The sequence below is a fragment of the Mirounga leonina genome, unplaced genomic scaffold (assembly GCF_011800145.1).
Source record: "Mirounga leonina isolate KUSES-001 unplaced genomic scaffold, KU_Mleo_1.0 Mir_104, whole genome shotgun sequence".
In the NCBI taxonomy this organism is placed as follows: domain Eukaryota; kingdom Metazoa; phylum Chordata; class Mammalia; order Carnivora; family Phocidae; genus Mirounga; species Mirounga leonina.
In genome coordinates this window covers 15,479,748-15,495,012 of record NW_023270231.1, presented here as the reverse complement: position 1 = coordinate 15,495,012, position 15,265 = coordinate 15,479,748, and the positions used below count along the sequence as shown (strand labels likewise).

At 38.6% G+C, this 15,265-nt stretch overlaps 1 protein-coding gene across 2 annotated transcripts in view; it reads right to left on the bottom strand.

Annotated features, from left to right (window-relative positions):
* RANBP17 (RAN binding protein 17) overlaps positions 1 to 15,265 on the bottom strand; it is a 323,820-nt gene that overhangs the window by 57,172 nt on the left and 251,383 nt on the right. For both annotated transcript variants that reach the window (XM_035014133.1, XM_035014141.1), the window contains 3 exons: positions 14,126 to 14,229; positions 8,104 to 8,192; positions 655 to 762 (listed from right to left, as the gene is read on the bottom strand). In XM_035014133.1, the coding sequence (XP_034870024.1) occupies positions 655 to 762; positions 8,104 to 8,192; positions 14,126 to 14,229 (301 nt within the window). The remainder of the gene's footprint in view (positions 1 to 654; positions 763 to 8,103; positions 8,193 to 14,125; positions 14,230 to 15,265) is intronic.

Below are 15,265 nucleotides of genomic sequence, written 5' to 3'. Positions count from 1 at the left end.
TGAAAAGTGGTATGGAGGGTGCTCAAAAAACTAAAACTAGAACTACCAGATGATCCAGCAGTTCCACTACTGGGCATTTACATTCCCTCTCCCAAATGAAAACAGTAATTCGAAAAGATATAGGCACCCCTGTTTATTGTCATAGCAATTTAAATGAAAACGTTGAGCACACAAATCATCCACATACATGCATACTGCCAAAGAGGAAGAAGGATAACTTAGAAGTCAAAGCAGGGACAATCCCGGGGGCTCCTGAGACAAACTATGAGTCCATGAACTGCTCTGGGACTCAGTTCCCTTCTTCATAAAGAAAGCAGCTCAACTCGGAGACCTCTAAACTTCTTTTCTGCCTTAAAAGTCTACAGAATTCAGTTAAGCCCTGAAACGGTAAAAATAGCTGCCCTTCCTCCATTTGTGCTTTGAATATTTTAAATAATGGTGGTGGTAGTCTTCCACCTCACACACCTAAGTTCTTTCTCCCAAGGGGTCTCAACCTTATGTCTCTAATTTTATTGCTTTCACCAGTTATTTTAAACCTTCTGGTTCCTGAGTTCTTGCTAAGCCTTAAATATACACATAGCAGGCAGGAAAATCTGACCTCTGGAGATGCTGCCAAATAGCGATTTTTTTTTTCTCTCCCAGTGCACTTCTTACCTATTTTGCATCAGTTCTGCCATAAGTTTTAAGATGGGAGTGGTACATGCTGGCTCTCCATACCACCGCTCGATCGTCCTCTGAAGAATGGGAAGATATGTGGGGTACCTTTTAAAAAGCCTGTTAAAGAACTTAAGGGTCAAAAGAAATATTGTTCCTGAAAATTAGTGGCACTTAAAAAGCAAAAAAGGAATCCACATTTGCTCTATGTTTAGTATACAATGGCAATTTTATAAATTGCTCTCCCTAACCTGCACAGCTGTACATTTCTGGGGGGACTGTAAATGATTTGCTCTTCTTTGTAACATATCCCATACATTATGTTCCTTCATTCTTGGTACACACTATAAATAAAAGACACACCCCAAAAGTATCATGCAAGTAACACATTTAAAGAATTGTGCTTAATACTGTAGGAAAGGAAGAGAAATTTAATGAGGATAAAGATATATTTGAATTGTTAATACCAGTTTCTTGGGCATTAAACTACTTAAGAAAAAAATGTTTATTATGAAATTTTGAAAATACATAGAAGTAGAGGGAAATAGTAATAATAACCCTCATACATCTATCTTTCAGCTTAGAAACTGCCTATTCTCTTTTTGTTTTTTTAAGTTGTTGACTTGCTCTGCTTGGTCCCACTGCAGTTGATCCAGGGAACACTGGAGATGTTAGCTTGAAGAAAAGCTTCGGGTAACTTTTAATATACTCAGGGTCAGCTAAAAGGTAGTCCCATGTACACCCAAGGAGAAATTCTCACACGTCCTCATCAATAGTAAGAAGTGTATGCCTCTGATAAGTCAATGGCGGAGACCATCGGAACCTGGAAAACCTGCCTCACTGCCACTGGCCCTTTAAGCCATAACTGACCTCCTCCTTGACAAATGGACACATAAATAGAAAATTAAGGCCTAAAACTGCAGCAGAAAAAAAACTCTTGCTGTGCCACTCCTTCCTTTCCTTTTTCTTTTCCTATTCTCTAGGTCTCTCTCTTTCTGATGTTTTCCAATGTACTTGTCTTTTTGTTTCAATGAAAGTGCTGAACTGAATCACTTAATGGCGTTCCTTCCCTGTGTGGTATGGGTAGAGATCTCCATGATGAAAAAGATCACTATTTTTTCCCCTGTTCTTAGAATATATTTCATATTCCTTAGGATAGCATACAAGGATCTTTAAGACCCAGTCCTGCATACCTCCAGATTCATCTCTTTGTACTCCTGCCCTATCCATGGTTCAGCTGTTCTTAATTCTCTGCAAATCCACAGATGCCAACTCTCTTGTCTCCATTCCTCTACATTCGGCTTCTTCTGCTTTAACCCATTCCTCTTTCAACCTAGCTCAAGTTCACTTCCCCTGGGATGGTGAAACTTTGTCTCGTTTGCCAAAAGGCATCAATCTCTTCCTCATCTACGTTCAATGAGCACTCTGACCCCGTATCTCTTAACAACAGATTCTACTAGGGTTGCTTGCTTGTGTTATCTGCCTGCCCCATTAGAAAGTGAGTTTCTAAAGGGCAGACTGTGCTTCCCTACCATGCCCCCCGCTATTGCTATTTGTCCCTCAGAAGCCTCCCTGGCCTCCCCCTCCCCTAAGACTTGGTTAGGTATGTTTCCTATGTATGGCTATGGTACCCTGTGCTAGCTAGTGCTTTTGTATTTCTTTATCTCTCCTATTCTATTATACACTTCTTGAGGGCAGGACCAAGGCACTTGCTGTACACATGGACCTGGCGCAAAGTTGATTCCAATAAATATTTGTTGCTGTAAACTTGTCAACCTTAAAATGAGGTATAGCGTATTCGATTAGAACTATCTATTTATTTCTTCCAATGAAAATAAGGCTTCTAATCCCTTAAGAGTGGCAAGCTCCCTAAAATTGCAAAAGGCAATACTTCGTCTCCCCAGATATACAATGTTAAGTCTCTGTATTTGTATATATTGTATTTGTATATGTTGAAAGAATTTACTTAACAAGTATTTACTGAAGGCCTTTTGTAGAACTATCTATTCATTGTTTTAGACTCTCTGGAGACACCAGTGAACCAAACACTGAAAAATTCCTGCCCTCATGGAATTTATATTCTAATAAGAAAAGACAGAAAATAAATAAAAGACATATATGTTATGTTAGAAAGTACTACAAAGGTTAATAAGGTGGAGAAAGGAGATAAGAAGTGTGTATACATAAGGTTTCAGTTGGATAAAAAGGAAAAAAAATGAAATCAATGAACTTAATTATTAATTCTATCTTGGCTATTGTCAGATAACTTACTGTTTTTCCATGTTGTAGGAAATATGCTATTTTCTTTTTTTTTTTTTAAAGATTTTATTTATTTATTTGAGACAGAATGAGAGAGAGAGAGAGCACATGAGAGGGAGGAGAAGCAGACTCTCCGCCGAGCAGGGAGCCCAATGTGGGACTCGATCCCAGGACTCCAGGATCATGACCTGAGCCGAAGGCAGTCGCTTAACCAACTGAGCCACCCAGGCGCCCGGAAATATGCTATTTTCAACAGAGCATAGATACTATGTGCTATTTACTGCACTAGGGGCGAGGGATCCAGAGACAAGTAAGGCATGGCTTTTATTCTTGGGGAATTCATCCTCAAGTGTGAGTGGCTGACATCTAGTAGAGATGCTCCGGGTACCAAAATTTGGAAGCAGTGCCAGAGGAGCACAGGTGAGAAAGGATTCCACCAAGAGATCCCCTGGGCACGAACTTGGTGATCACTGGTGGAAAAGCATTGGAAAGGCTTGTCAGGAAACGGCAAAGACCCAAGTCTCGGAATCTCAGAGTACCCTAGGCCCACGCAAGCCCCTTTGCCAGGCATTCTAAAGGCATCAGGCCCATCCTATTTTTCAGAGCACACTGCATGCACTATGGGAGAAAGCCGGGGGATATGAGGGGATGCTCCCTTTTCTGTGTGGAATGAGAGTGGGGCCAATTCTAATATGCTTCTGACAGAGGTGACTGCCACAGAGAAAATGAGTGATTACTGGGAAGCAGAGTAGAGGCCTACCGAGCAGGGAGGTGAAAAGGGCTTCAGAGCAAGAGTGCCAGACTCAGATTACAGGGTGAGAAGCAGAACCTTCTCTCAGAGTTTAATTTTCCAGGGCCTGTGAGGACTACGTATATATGGAAAGCAGGAAGACAGTGGGAGCCCTTAGGTAGAAGAGGCACAGACCTATTGCTTTCACCTAAACCTTCTTGATGAATTCCTAACGTCTCCATCAGATAAGTGAAAGATCATAAGCATTAATGATGTGACATTGCCTTAATCAGATGCCAAATACAACAAAATGAGAAGTATGGGGTTTCCTTTTTGACAACCACCACCCATCCATCCACCCACCGCAGAGTTAGTTTAACTTACTATGTGCTGGGCCCCAAGAAAACAGAAATGAGTAAAAACGTAATTCTCTCCCCCTGGGATCTCATAGTAGGGGAAGCACAGAAATATCCTAGAAGGCAATAAAGGAGTTTTTCTTAAAACTGTTAGGAGACAGGGGTGTGAGGATGTGATTCCAGAAGAGAAACAGCCTGCCAGTTCACAGCTTATTTTAAAGGTACTCCACGAATGCAAAACAGGTGTACCTTTGTCCACAAAGCCAAATGCTGCTGGAAGTCTCTCCTTTCTCTCCTGTCTAGCAAATGCCTATTCAACTTTCAACACTTTGCCCAACTTTCACTTCCCTGGGAAGCCTACTTTTTTTAATTTTTATTTTTTGGCCCAAAATGCCAATCTCTTCCTCTTACATGTTCATATGGCCCTTTGCATACATCTTTGTGACAACACATTGACTGTTCATTAGTATGTTATACTAGTGAATATTAGTATGTTATATCCACTAGATTGTGAGCTTCTAAAGAGCCGTCCATCTTACTCATTCTGGTAAAAAGCAATCCTTTTATTCATTCCTCAGGCCTGACACATAGTACTTAAAACAATGCTTGCTGAACAGTGATTTTTCAGGTTTACTTTACTACTTGTTTTGTAAGATCCAGGGAAATATCTGCACTTTGACAGAGCCCTTTCTGATTCCCCAGCTAAATGCAATCACTCTATTTGTATCTGTTGTTATGGCACTCATCACCTTCTATATTTTATTACAGTCATTTATGTAGGTATCTAACAGACTCTATTTAATTACAAGCTCATTTTGGGATAGGATTTGAGTCTAAGTAATCTACATCCCTCATGAAACCTAGCACAGTCCTTAGCCAAATTTGCTGAATAAGTGAGCAAATGGGATTCATTTGTCTCATCCCATATCAAGGAGAGGAACTAACAACAGTGGTGGAGTATTTACTTTGTGTCAGACATTATAGTGGGCCCTTTATAGATGTCAGTTCACTCACTTTTTACACTATACCTGTGAGACAGGTATGATTAACCCTGTTTTGTGGAAGAGAAAACTGATTCTGAGACAGTAAGGAAGTTCCCCAAGGCCCCACAGGTTAAGTGGTGAAGCCAGGACTGGAATCCACGACTGTTTTATTCTGAGGTTTGCGCCCTTCTATATCCCTCCACATGGTCTTGTCTTTGTATGATGTGTTTATGCATACTAATAAACAGCACCCATGACCTGACTGAAAACCAGTGGACTCAGAGATCAGGTTATGACGATCATACACTTTCCTTTTTCTTCTCTTTTTTTTCCAATTGCCGTCTGGATTTTTGACACTCAGCAGTCTAAGTATGATCTGGGAAAAGTCTAAACAAGGTGACTAAATGCACTACAAGGTAAGGTGCTTTTATATTGTCGTGTTCTCACTATAGGGGCAAAGAAGTGTATCAACGATTCTTCAATTCTCCAGGAACAGAACAATTTATCAACATGTTTGCTATGTAGTTGCAGGCAATTTGGTTTTGGAAGGACAGTGATAAGCAATGCAGTTCGTGTAGCAGTTAATGCAGTCAGTGTTTACAGAAATGTTTTTGAATTAAATAGCTAACCACTAAAATAGCATTTTATCAAATAATCGTCATAAATAAAATGCATTTTGACTTTAAGATGACATATGCTCTTATAGGACATTTCTTCTGCATGCTAAGGACTGTATAACAAATTAAAGAACACACATTTGTGTGGATAAAAAGCAAAAATAAACTTTCCCCAGCAGTAATGTGGGAATCATCACTGACGGTTTGACATATCAATATTTCAGGAAGAATAAATGACTTTCATATCCATGTTTGTTGTTTTTTTTTTTTTTACCATATACTTATTCATTTTTACTTTACTAGAATACTTTGAAAAGAATCTATACCTTATCACCTGAAACTGCTTAAAGTATTTCAAAATATTTTAATAAAGCTTTTTGAATTATCAAATAATGTAACTTTTAAACAAATTTTACTATTATTATAAATATTTGCTCTTCATCCCTTGCCCAAAGGAAAACTATAAATCTTGTCTCAACTGAATGAACACCATTTATCATATTCATTTTGTTGTCAATACAATTATGAAAAGCCTTTGGCCTTTTCCCAAGGAAGCTGATTTGCTACTGAAACTCAATTATTATAAGCAAAGCCGGTACCAAGCCATCCTGTTCGGCAATCTAACATAGCTTCCTGCATAACTAACACTTCGCCCTCCACCACTGGCCCTAATAACATCAACATCTATGGTCACATGGAGGAGACAATAGTTTCCAGTTCAAAACAAAACATTGAGTCCCATGGCCTTCCATTTGCTATTGTCGCTATTGTCTGCCATCTGCTGGACAAAAGTTTCATTTCAGCTAGGTGCCCAAAAGACGAAGCTTAGGGAGGAAATGGAAAACAGACTTAATTAAAAACTTCAATTATAATATGTTCTATGAATTTTAGGCAGTATCAATTATGGCAGATATTTATATTCTTTGACACTGAGGGGAAAGGTTCTGGACTTGATTCTTGGTTGGAACTGTTGAGGAGGGAAACATGAAACATTAATTGCTGGACTAGGCCTGGAGTTACAGCTTGGTTTCAAGATCACCATCAATTTTAAAGTGCCAAAACTAGGTTTTTATGATTTTTCAAATAAATGAAAGTTTTTACTTTGTGAGCTTCCATTTATGTTTAGATAAATAAAAGGTCGTATGTAATTTCAGTTTATTCTTCATAGTTAAAAGACTTTTAGGACTTCCCATGTTAAAAACTACAGTCTCTGTACATGTACTTTGTATGCTGATATAAAGACATGGTTCTTCAATGACATGGAAAATTCTTATCTCTAACCCTTCTATGGACACATATATCTGATGAAGTAGGTTTTAATAGTAACTAAAAATGTAAGTCAGTATTCAAATTAATGTTAAAAATTTTTTTTTAATGCGTAGAGTTCGCCCTAAAACATGCCCAGACCCCTTGTTAGCTATGTTTTTGGCCTAACTGTGGCATCCATAGGGAAAGACTGCCTTTAAGAAGTTTCTTTTGCAGCTCAATTTATGAAGGAAGTTTGGATAAGAAGGACTTCAAGAGCCAACTGAGAAAGAGAGTAATTTAAAAAATAAAACAGCTTTAAGGCTATCGAATTCTTTTTAGGTGTTCTGATGGTTTTATGTATAAAGACATGAAAACATATTACACCTATACGACTTGTGTAAATTGTCACTTCCTGTTAGGATCAAGGAGGATTCATACAATATTATTAAAACAGTATTAATAGCAACTGTTTATGACTCCCAGATACGTTCCGGACATTATACAAAGTGTGTTACCTATTTTAAGGGTCACAGTGAGCTATGTGATACTGGATGTCTCCTTTTCTAGATGAGAAAACCAAGACTCAGGTGAAATGACTTGCCAAGGTTTACACGGCAAGTGGGGTGCTGGATTTCAAACCTGGTCTGACACCAAAGTCCATGCTCGTCTCACTCTTACGTGAAGAGGTGTTTCTGTGGGAGATGTTTGTTTGTTTCTTTGTTTACTGATGTTGTTCTCTGTACTAAGCCTTGGCAAAGGAAAATTCAGATTTTATACCAAATGAAAAATCCTGACCATTTATTTCCCCTTTTTCACGTCCATTAATATTCTCATGATGGCGAAAAACTGTAGCATGATAAATTAAGCCTCTGAGAGATAAAGTAACCTGCTAATTGAGATGGAGTAGAAATTCAAATCTCCTCGAAAAATGCCAAATGGTAAGATTCATTGATCCTGAGTTAAAGATGTTGGCCTGATTATCCCTGCAATCCCTACATAAACAATCATTTGGGGATGTGATTTTTAAGTTGTCAATATTTAATGGCACCAAAAAGTGACCTCTCTGAGCTGGGTCTCCAAATGCTGTGCTCAGTTATCTGCACTGCTGCCACTGTGCTGTAATTTTTAGCTGATTACACATTAGTTCATTTAGCTTTGTTTCCTCTTCCCTACTGTGCCATACTATTAAACGAAAGCGAGGGGCCTGGCACCCCTCTGTGCACGGAGCTGGTATTGTCACACTGTAATAAGGATACATCCAGTCAAACAGCATGGTGTAGCTGCTCTTTGTGTTCAGTGCAAAGGCAATCCCTCGAAGATCTCTTGCCAGCCCGATCAACATACGCTGTCAGTGGGAAAGAGACACAGTAATTGATTTTCACGTTAGCACAGAGCAGATGGAGTAATAATCAGGCAATAATGACCACATATCTGATTTTGATTCATTAGCTAAAATGTCTCGCTCAGATCCCTTTCTATAGAAAACCGTAGAGCCTTTTAAACAAGCAGACCATCAAATCTGCTGACCAACTCGACTTTGCTTCTTATAAATTGAGCTAAGTCATGATTCCAGTAGTTTAGGAACATTTGGATTCTTAATATACTTTGTTTCTGAATAATGCCAAATTAGAAAAAAAAAAGGGGGGGGGAGAAGAGGATTGATAATTCCACAGAACAGAGATGCACAGGGTCTAGACGTTATTTAATAATAGCAAATCTTAAACCACACCAGCTTGCATGCAGTCAGTCCACTATGCAACCTAGAGTCTATCCTGGAAGCACACTGGCATTTAAAGATCCCGAAAGAATATCTCTAGTCACCGAGGACAAAATAAAACTGGCCAGGTGACCTATTGCTACCATGACATTCCGAGAAGGGCATTCACAATCCCCAAGCAAGGAAAAGGAAAAGGTGTAAGGAAAAGAGATCTGTACTGGTTATTAGAAGACTTGAATTTGAGTCCCAGCTCTGTTGCTTGGCTGTAAGACTTAAGGCAAGGCAACCACTCACAGTCTCAGTTTTCTCATCTATAAAAGGGGCTACTATTGCCTCTTTCACAGAGGCATTGTGAGGAATAAGTTTAATAAATTTGTGTAAATATGCCTAACAAGAGCCTGACACGTACTAAATGTTCCATAAATATTTAGTTTCAGAGAGACAGAAAAAAACTACTTGACTCTTAAATAAAAGAGACCTGACTTGTACTCCGGACTCTTAATTAAGCTGTCCTTAGGATGATGCTTGGGAAGAGAAAAAGAAAACCCAGGAACAGATGCTAGAATGTCAGAACAAAGAGCACAAATAAACATAATTGCAAAACAAGGGGGTGGGATAATTGAGATATGCAACTGTGATTTCTGAAGATACTGTTTCAGTAGAAAGATTCTGCCAGGAAATGGCTCTGAAGTTTTCTTTTTACCAGATTTTCTTTTTCCTCACACATTGGTAAGAAATGAAAACCTCTTTATAGGAAGGCCTTTAAATGATCATCAAGGACTTGGAAGTGAATCGTAAGCCTCATCTTAATGGCTAAATAACATCTCAAAGTACAATAACCGTTTATCTGTCAGAAGTACCTGCAATTTCTGATCATCCCCCAACCTTGTACCTAAAAGGTGACTCGATATAACCAGAAGTCATCGTTTATAAAATATTTAGTTTCTAACCGCCTAACCGTTTCTAAAGTGATGGTAATCTGAATTTCTGAGTCTGTAAACCCTGAATTAATGTTTCTGTTTCTTTAAATGACTCATTCTTTTTCCTCTCATACCTCACTAGTCCTTGTTAGTCTAGAATCGGCTCACCTCCTTACAGTTCTCTCATGTGACTTGCTCTTTTTTAAAAAAAAAAAAGCCGTTTTGCCTTTTAGTGTAACCTATTTTCACCACCTGGAACCTGTTCCCCTCTTTTGTAGATTTCCACGTTTCTCACAGCCTCCAGAACAAAATTCGTCTTCTCAGAAGCCTTCTTGGAACAATCCTATTCTGAGTACGTAGCTCTGCAGTCTTTCTATGATAGTGGGCATTTCTATTTTTATTATGAATAATAAAAATATGTACAGGTTACAGGTTATGCTTTCAAATGACATTAAGTTTTCACATATACATAAGGCACCCACATTCAGCTCTAAACTGGTCAACAGGAACCAGGAGTTTCACTTTCTTCATGCCTAGTGCAAAGGGCTCTTAAAATATCTTTAGACCATCTTCATTACACAAAAAGGCTAACATTTACTCTATCACAAATTTTTCTTCTTTAAAAGATGCCAAGTTAATAAAAGTGCTCTAAGTGACTCGCATCTATGAAATCATATCAATGTTTACTTTTAGAAAATGTTACTACAGAGCAGAGGAAGCATATAACAATGTAAGAGCTAACTGTATCTTTTCGATAGATTCGACTGGACAGGAAAATGCAGTGTTCATGTGAATAAGACATAGATTTCTTTCTTTTTTTTTTTTTATAAAAGATTTTATTTATCCATTCATGAGAGAGAGAGAGGCAGAGGGAGAAGCAGACCTCCTGCAGAGCGGGGAGCCCGATGCGGGACTCGATCCCAGGACTCCGGGATCATGACCTGAGCCGAAGGCAGACGCTTAACCATCTGAGCCACCCAGGCGCCCAAGAAATAGATTTCTTATGCTCAGACAATATCTTGTATCTTACGGCAGCAAGAGTACTGTAACAGTCTATACAGATACTCAGCACTGAGGGAGTACTTTCTTGGTAGCCAAAACGTGCCCAGCTCTGCCATGAGACAGGCTGACTGTTACCTAGAAGTTCAACTGGACTACTAAGCAATCTCAGAGAACAAGAGGCGGTCTGACCAAAATTTAGGGAAGGGGGAGCCACGGTTCACCATCTCATTTAAAATAGTACAAAGGGGTTTATTTCAAAAGTTGCCCTTCTCCTATAGTTGGTCCACACTTGACTGGTCCTATGTCTTTAGTGAGGCTGGTTTGGGGAGCCGGGTAGGTCTGGGGTATCTGATCTTAAGGATGCCTTCTGGATAGTTCTAGGAGAAACCGCTCAGTGCTTCAGCATGCTGCATGGTGAACAGTTGTCTGTGTGCCAAAGCGTGAGACAAATGGGCCGGGAAACAGCTGAAATGCGGCTCCTTCCACCCTGACCCCCCAAACAGGGTTTCTAATGGCAAGTCTGACAGACCCTTTATTGTAGTGGCACTACTGGGGGCAGCTATAATATTATCCTCATAATTCCACTATATAATAACAACAAAGAAAAAGAAGGTGAAGGGTCATTGTGCTTTGTCTTTAGAATTAAGATGGCTGTCTTCATCCTTACAGCATACTCTTAATTCTGGAGACACATCTTAATAACCTCTAAATAGTTCCAACAAAAGAGCCGTGTCAGAGGAATGAGCAGGCCCCAAGGTGTTTCAACTGGAGTGTTTTCATCTGCCTTTATTGCTCTATCCCTCTCCAGAATTAAGGCAATAACCTGTGATAAATTATTCAGGAACTGCTACAGGGATCAAAGCAAAATCATTCTGTTAAAGTGCTGTTTGCAACATTTGGCACTTAGTGCGAAAACTTTTAATGTGCGCATGCTGAAAATCAAGGATTTTAAATAATTTAACATTGTGGAGTTTTTACGAAGGGACTAAAGATAGCAGGTTCCTATTTAACTGCTCCTCTTCCTCCGAGAAGTTTTCATTCATTTTCCTTAAACTCGATGACGTCATGGCCAAATCAAAAATGATGCATGAGTCAAGGGAGTGTGGACTATATTTTACTGTGGATACAATTACAGGGGGGAACACATATATTTTGAACTAATGCTTTGGAGCCAGGATTTGTCACAGCATTTTCTTTCTTTTTCCCTTTACTATGAAGAGAAAAACCCAAGACAAAAATTCAATGTTCTCTTCAATTTTATTGGGACTAAGTTAAGAAAACAAAGCTATAAATTTAAGAGCTTTGCAGCATTTCCTTCCCTCACAACCATATTTCAATTTGGCAACATAGGTCCTTGATGCTTATGTTCATCCTAAAACCCGCATTTGAAAAATATCTATAAATAGGGAGCTAGAAAATGCTGGTAAGGGTTGCAAATTAAATGAATTTGGCAGTCCTGCGGCATTTTCATAGAGATATTTTAACAGCATCACCTCCTGTGGATTGGAATACTAAATACTTTATTGAAGAACAAAACAGAACTGTTTTTATCTCTAGTACTTGCAAAATGAAGTACCTGAAAGCACTTTTGCATGTATTATTTATTCATCATGATAGAAAAATAGCCTTAACCTAATAAATTACATTTAAAAGCATTTAGTGCAAAAGTTTTGTTTATGATAAAGCAACAGATTTAGTTCTTTATCGGTAGCTTAAAGCACCAAGTTTTCTTTATACAAATTAGACAGATGGTGCTTACAGTAGAATTTACTAAAGGTCTGTCACAACAAATGCAGCCAAGCTGCATATTTAATCACTGCAGAATCTTGTCTACCTGCAGCTGCCAACTGCTAATCCAATTTCCCTGATAAATGTGGCAAGAGACACGATCAGCAATAAAGAGCATCTAACTCCATTTTCCTGCAGGGCGTCTTTTGATGAACATTTAGGACGGAAGCACGGAGTGCACTGTGTGGCCTTGGTTCGCGGCAGCTGCATGCATTCTGAGGCACAGTTCTCAGGTTACTCACTTAATTCTGCCACTATCATTACGTTGCTATTGATCTCAGTAGCTGTTGCCTACACAGCATTACTCTAGATGAAGCTGAATCAGGCAGTTATCATGCATCAAACTTGCTCAAAAGCCTGGAGATTTCCCCTTAATTACTTGTGATTTTATTTGCAAATACCGTTAAAGTGTAATCAAGCAGTCACTTTCCAGGGTCGTTAAGAACTTGCTGGTTTAGGGATATATCACTGGAACTCCATTAAAAATGACTCTAGGAAGATGGTTTCTATCAAACTAGATGGGATTACATCAAAATGGGCTTGGAGTATAATGAAATCTTCAAATGAGACAAATGTAATTTTTATCAAGATGGTGTTTTTCAACCTCACTGCTTCTTTCGGATATAAAGGGCATGGAGAGCCACCTTAAAGCTGCAAAGCTTTTGTTGGTCCTTCAAAATATTTGGAAGACATCTAAAAAATACAGCTAACCTGAGTAGAAACTCTGGTGAAGAGTTTTCACAAGATGATGAACACAAAGAAAATCTCTAAGATCCTTTTTGGTTTTAAAATTCTATGACTATTGCATGTTGATAAACATTAATTTCAAAAACTATTTCAAAAGGTATCGCATTTGGCTAATTATTTTCTGGTAGAAGAATTTCCCTAAAATAATCATCAAAGGCCACTGTTTTACTATCTGGCTTCTTACTGCATGCATATATATATTTTAGAGAGAGGAGAGGCCATGGAAAATGATGGTTAATGTTTTCGACTTATTCCAAATAACAATAAAATATGACTTGAGCATCACTAACAAAGGTGCCTGCATCCTCTAGAGTACATTTATTAGTCTTTTAAAAATAATAATCAGTGTCAATCTATTTAATATAGCCCAGATACATTATGATTTCAGAAGATGCTATTCCTATTTTGCAGATCTTGTGTTCCTCACCCCCCACATTAAAATATGGGACTGTTTTGTCACAAACAGCTTGCTACACTTAAGGATTTTACTAATAAAACATAATGTTGTCTTAGATATTATGACTGTTGCCACAGCTGAACTGACTTGTCAAATCAATCCTAATACGGCTCCCACAGGCACATAAAAACCTTATTTAGCTATCAGTTATCCTAATCACTTTGTTCAGTTTAAGAATGCAATACTTCAAGACCAGCTCCTATTTATACATATATGCCTAGCCATTTAATAATGTCTTGATTTATATAAATTCTTGTTTAAAAAAATATTTAGAGATGTAGTGTTTTAGCATGAGTATGTGTGCATTCCTCCATATAAATATATTGAGGCATACAGTGCAGGGTAGATGAGGGAAGAGAGATGCTTTAAGTGGTGTACCCATGAGAAGTGTTCTTTTAAAGATACTGCCACAAGAGACAAATCATCTAATCATAAACTGCCCCAAATCACTCGCTGACCTCAAAGTCAATTTGTACAAGAAACTAAAGAAGTACTTACACGAAAAGTACAACTCAAAGACACATGCAATTGAGGAAGCAAGACTGATGAGGCGCAGAGCACGTACAAATATGCAGAAACCTTTTTGTGGATCTAGATATCCCAGCATGAGCAAAAGCATCTTTCATCACATTTAGGAACAAACCCACCTTCACATCTTCTTGTTTAAAGTTGTTGTTGAATATCTGTAATACTGTTTCAAAAGAGACTGTAAGAGGCAGCATGAAATTCTCAAATTCGTCTTCATCTTCGCCTATCAGAAAAACAAAAGGGTCACCATGGTTTAAAATGCATGCTATTGTACATTAGCCTAGGCAGTGAGTGCTTCATTCAGGCTTAGAAATGTCCCTGGGAAAGGGTCAGTCTGCATTCACACTCATGCTGTATTTTGTACTTTGTTTGGCTCATTGAATATTCCTGTGTTTTGCCTTCTCTTTTGCACCAAATGAAATAGCAAAATTACTTACCAGCCATTTTTTTTTTTCTGGCTCTTTATTGGATCAAACAGACTCATGCCCCAGGCATCTCAGCCCTTCAGTTCTTAGTGCCCCCAGAGCTTCCCCAATGCCTCAAGGAAAGCCACTTTCAAAGCCTCAGAGACAGGGATCCTTTTTTCCCCTTCTCTTTAGGTGCCAAGGCCCTAAAGGGCTCAAAGACTCAGGTGCCCAGAAAGCTCTAAGTTATTATTCCCCTTTATTTATGTTCTTTTTTATTAATTTGTTAAATAGATAGCAGAGAAACTTTTATCTGCCAAATAAGATGGGGGTCCCTCATGGGTCATTTGGATTTTAAGTACATTCTCCATGGGTACACTTCCTCTTGCACCAAGCTTCCTTTTCTTTATAGAAACAAGTCATTTTCTATTGTTTTTTCCCTTGAAATGTAGACTGCAGTTTCCTTAAGGATTCTATCAAAACAGAATCTTCACTTCAAACATGGATATGCACAAATCGCAATTTGTTTTTTATTAAAAAGTTATATTTTAGTTGACAATGTTATCATTAGTTTCAGGTATACAACACAGTGATTCAACTTCTCTATAGTTACGCTCTGCTCCCCACAACTGCAGCTACAATCCGTCACCACACAATGCCATCACAGTATCATTGACTACACTCCCTATGCTGTGCCTTTTATTCCCCTGACTCACTCACTCCATAACTGAAAGCCTGTATCTCCCACTCCCCTTCACCCGTTTTGCCCATCCCCTCACCTCCCTTCCCTCTGGCAACCATCAGTTTGCTCTTGGTATTTATAGTCTGATCCTGCTTTTGGTTTATTCATTTTTT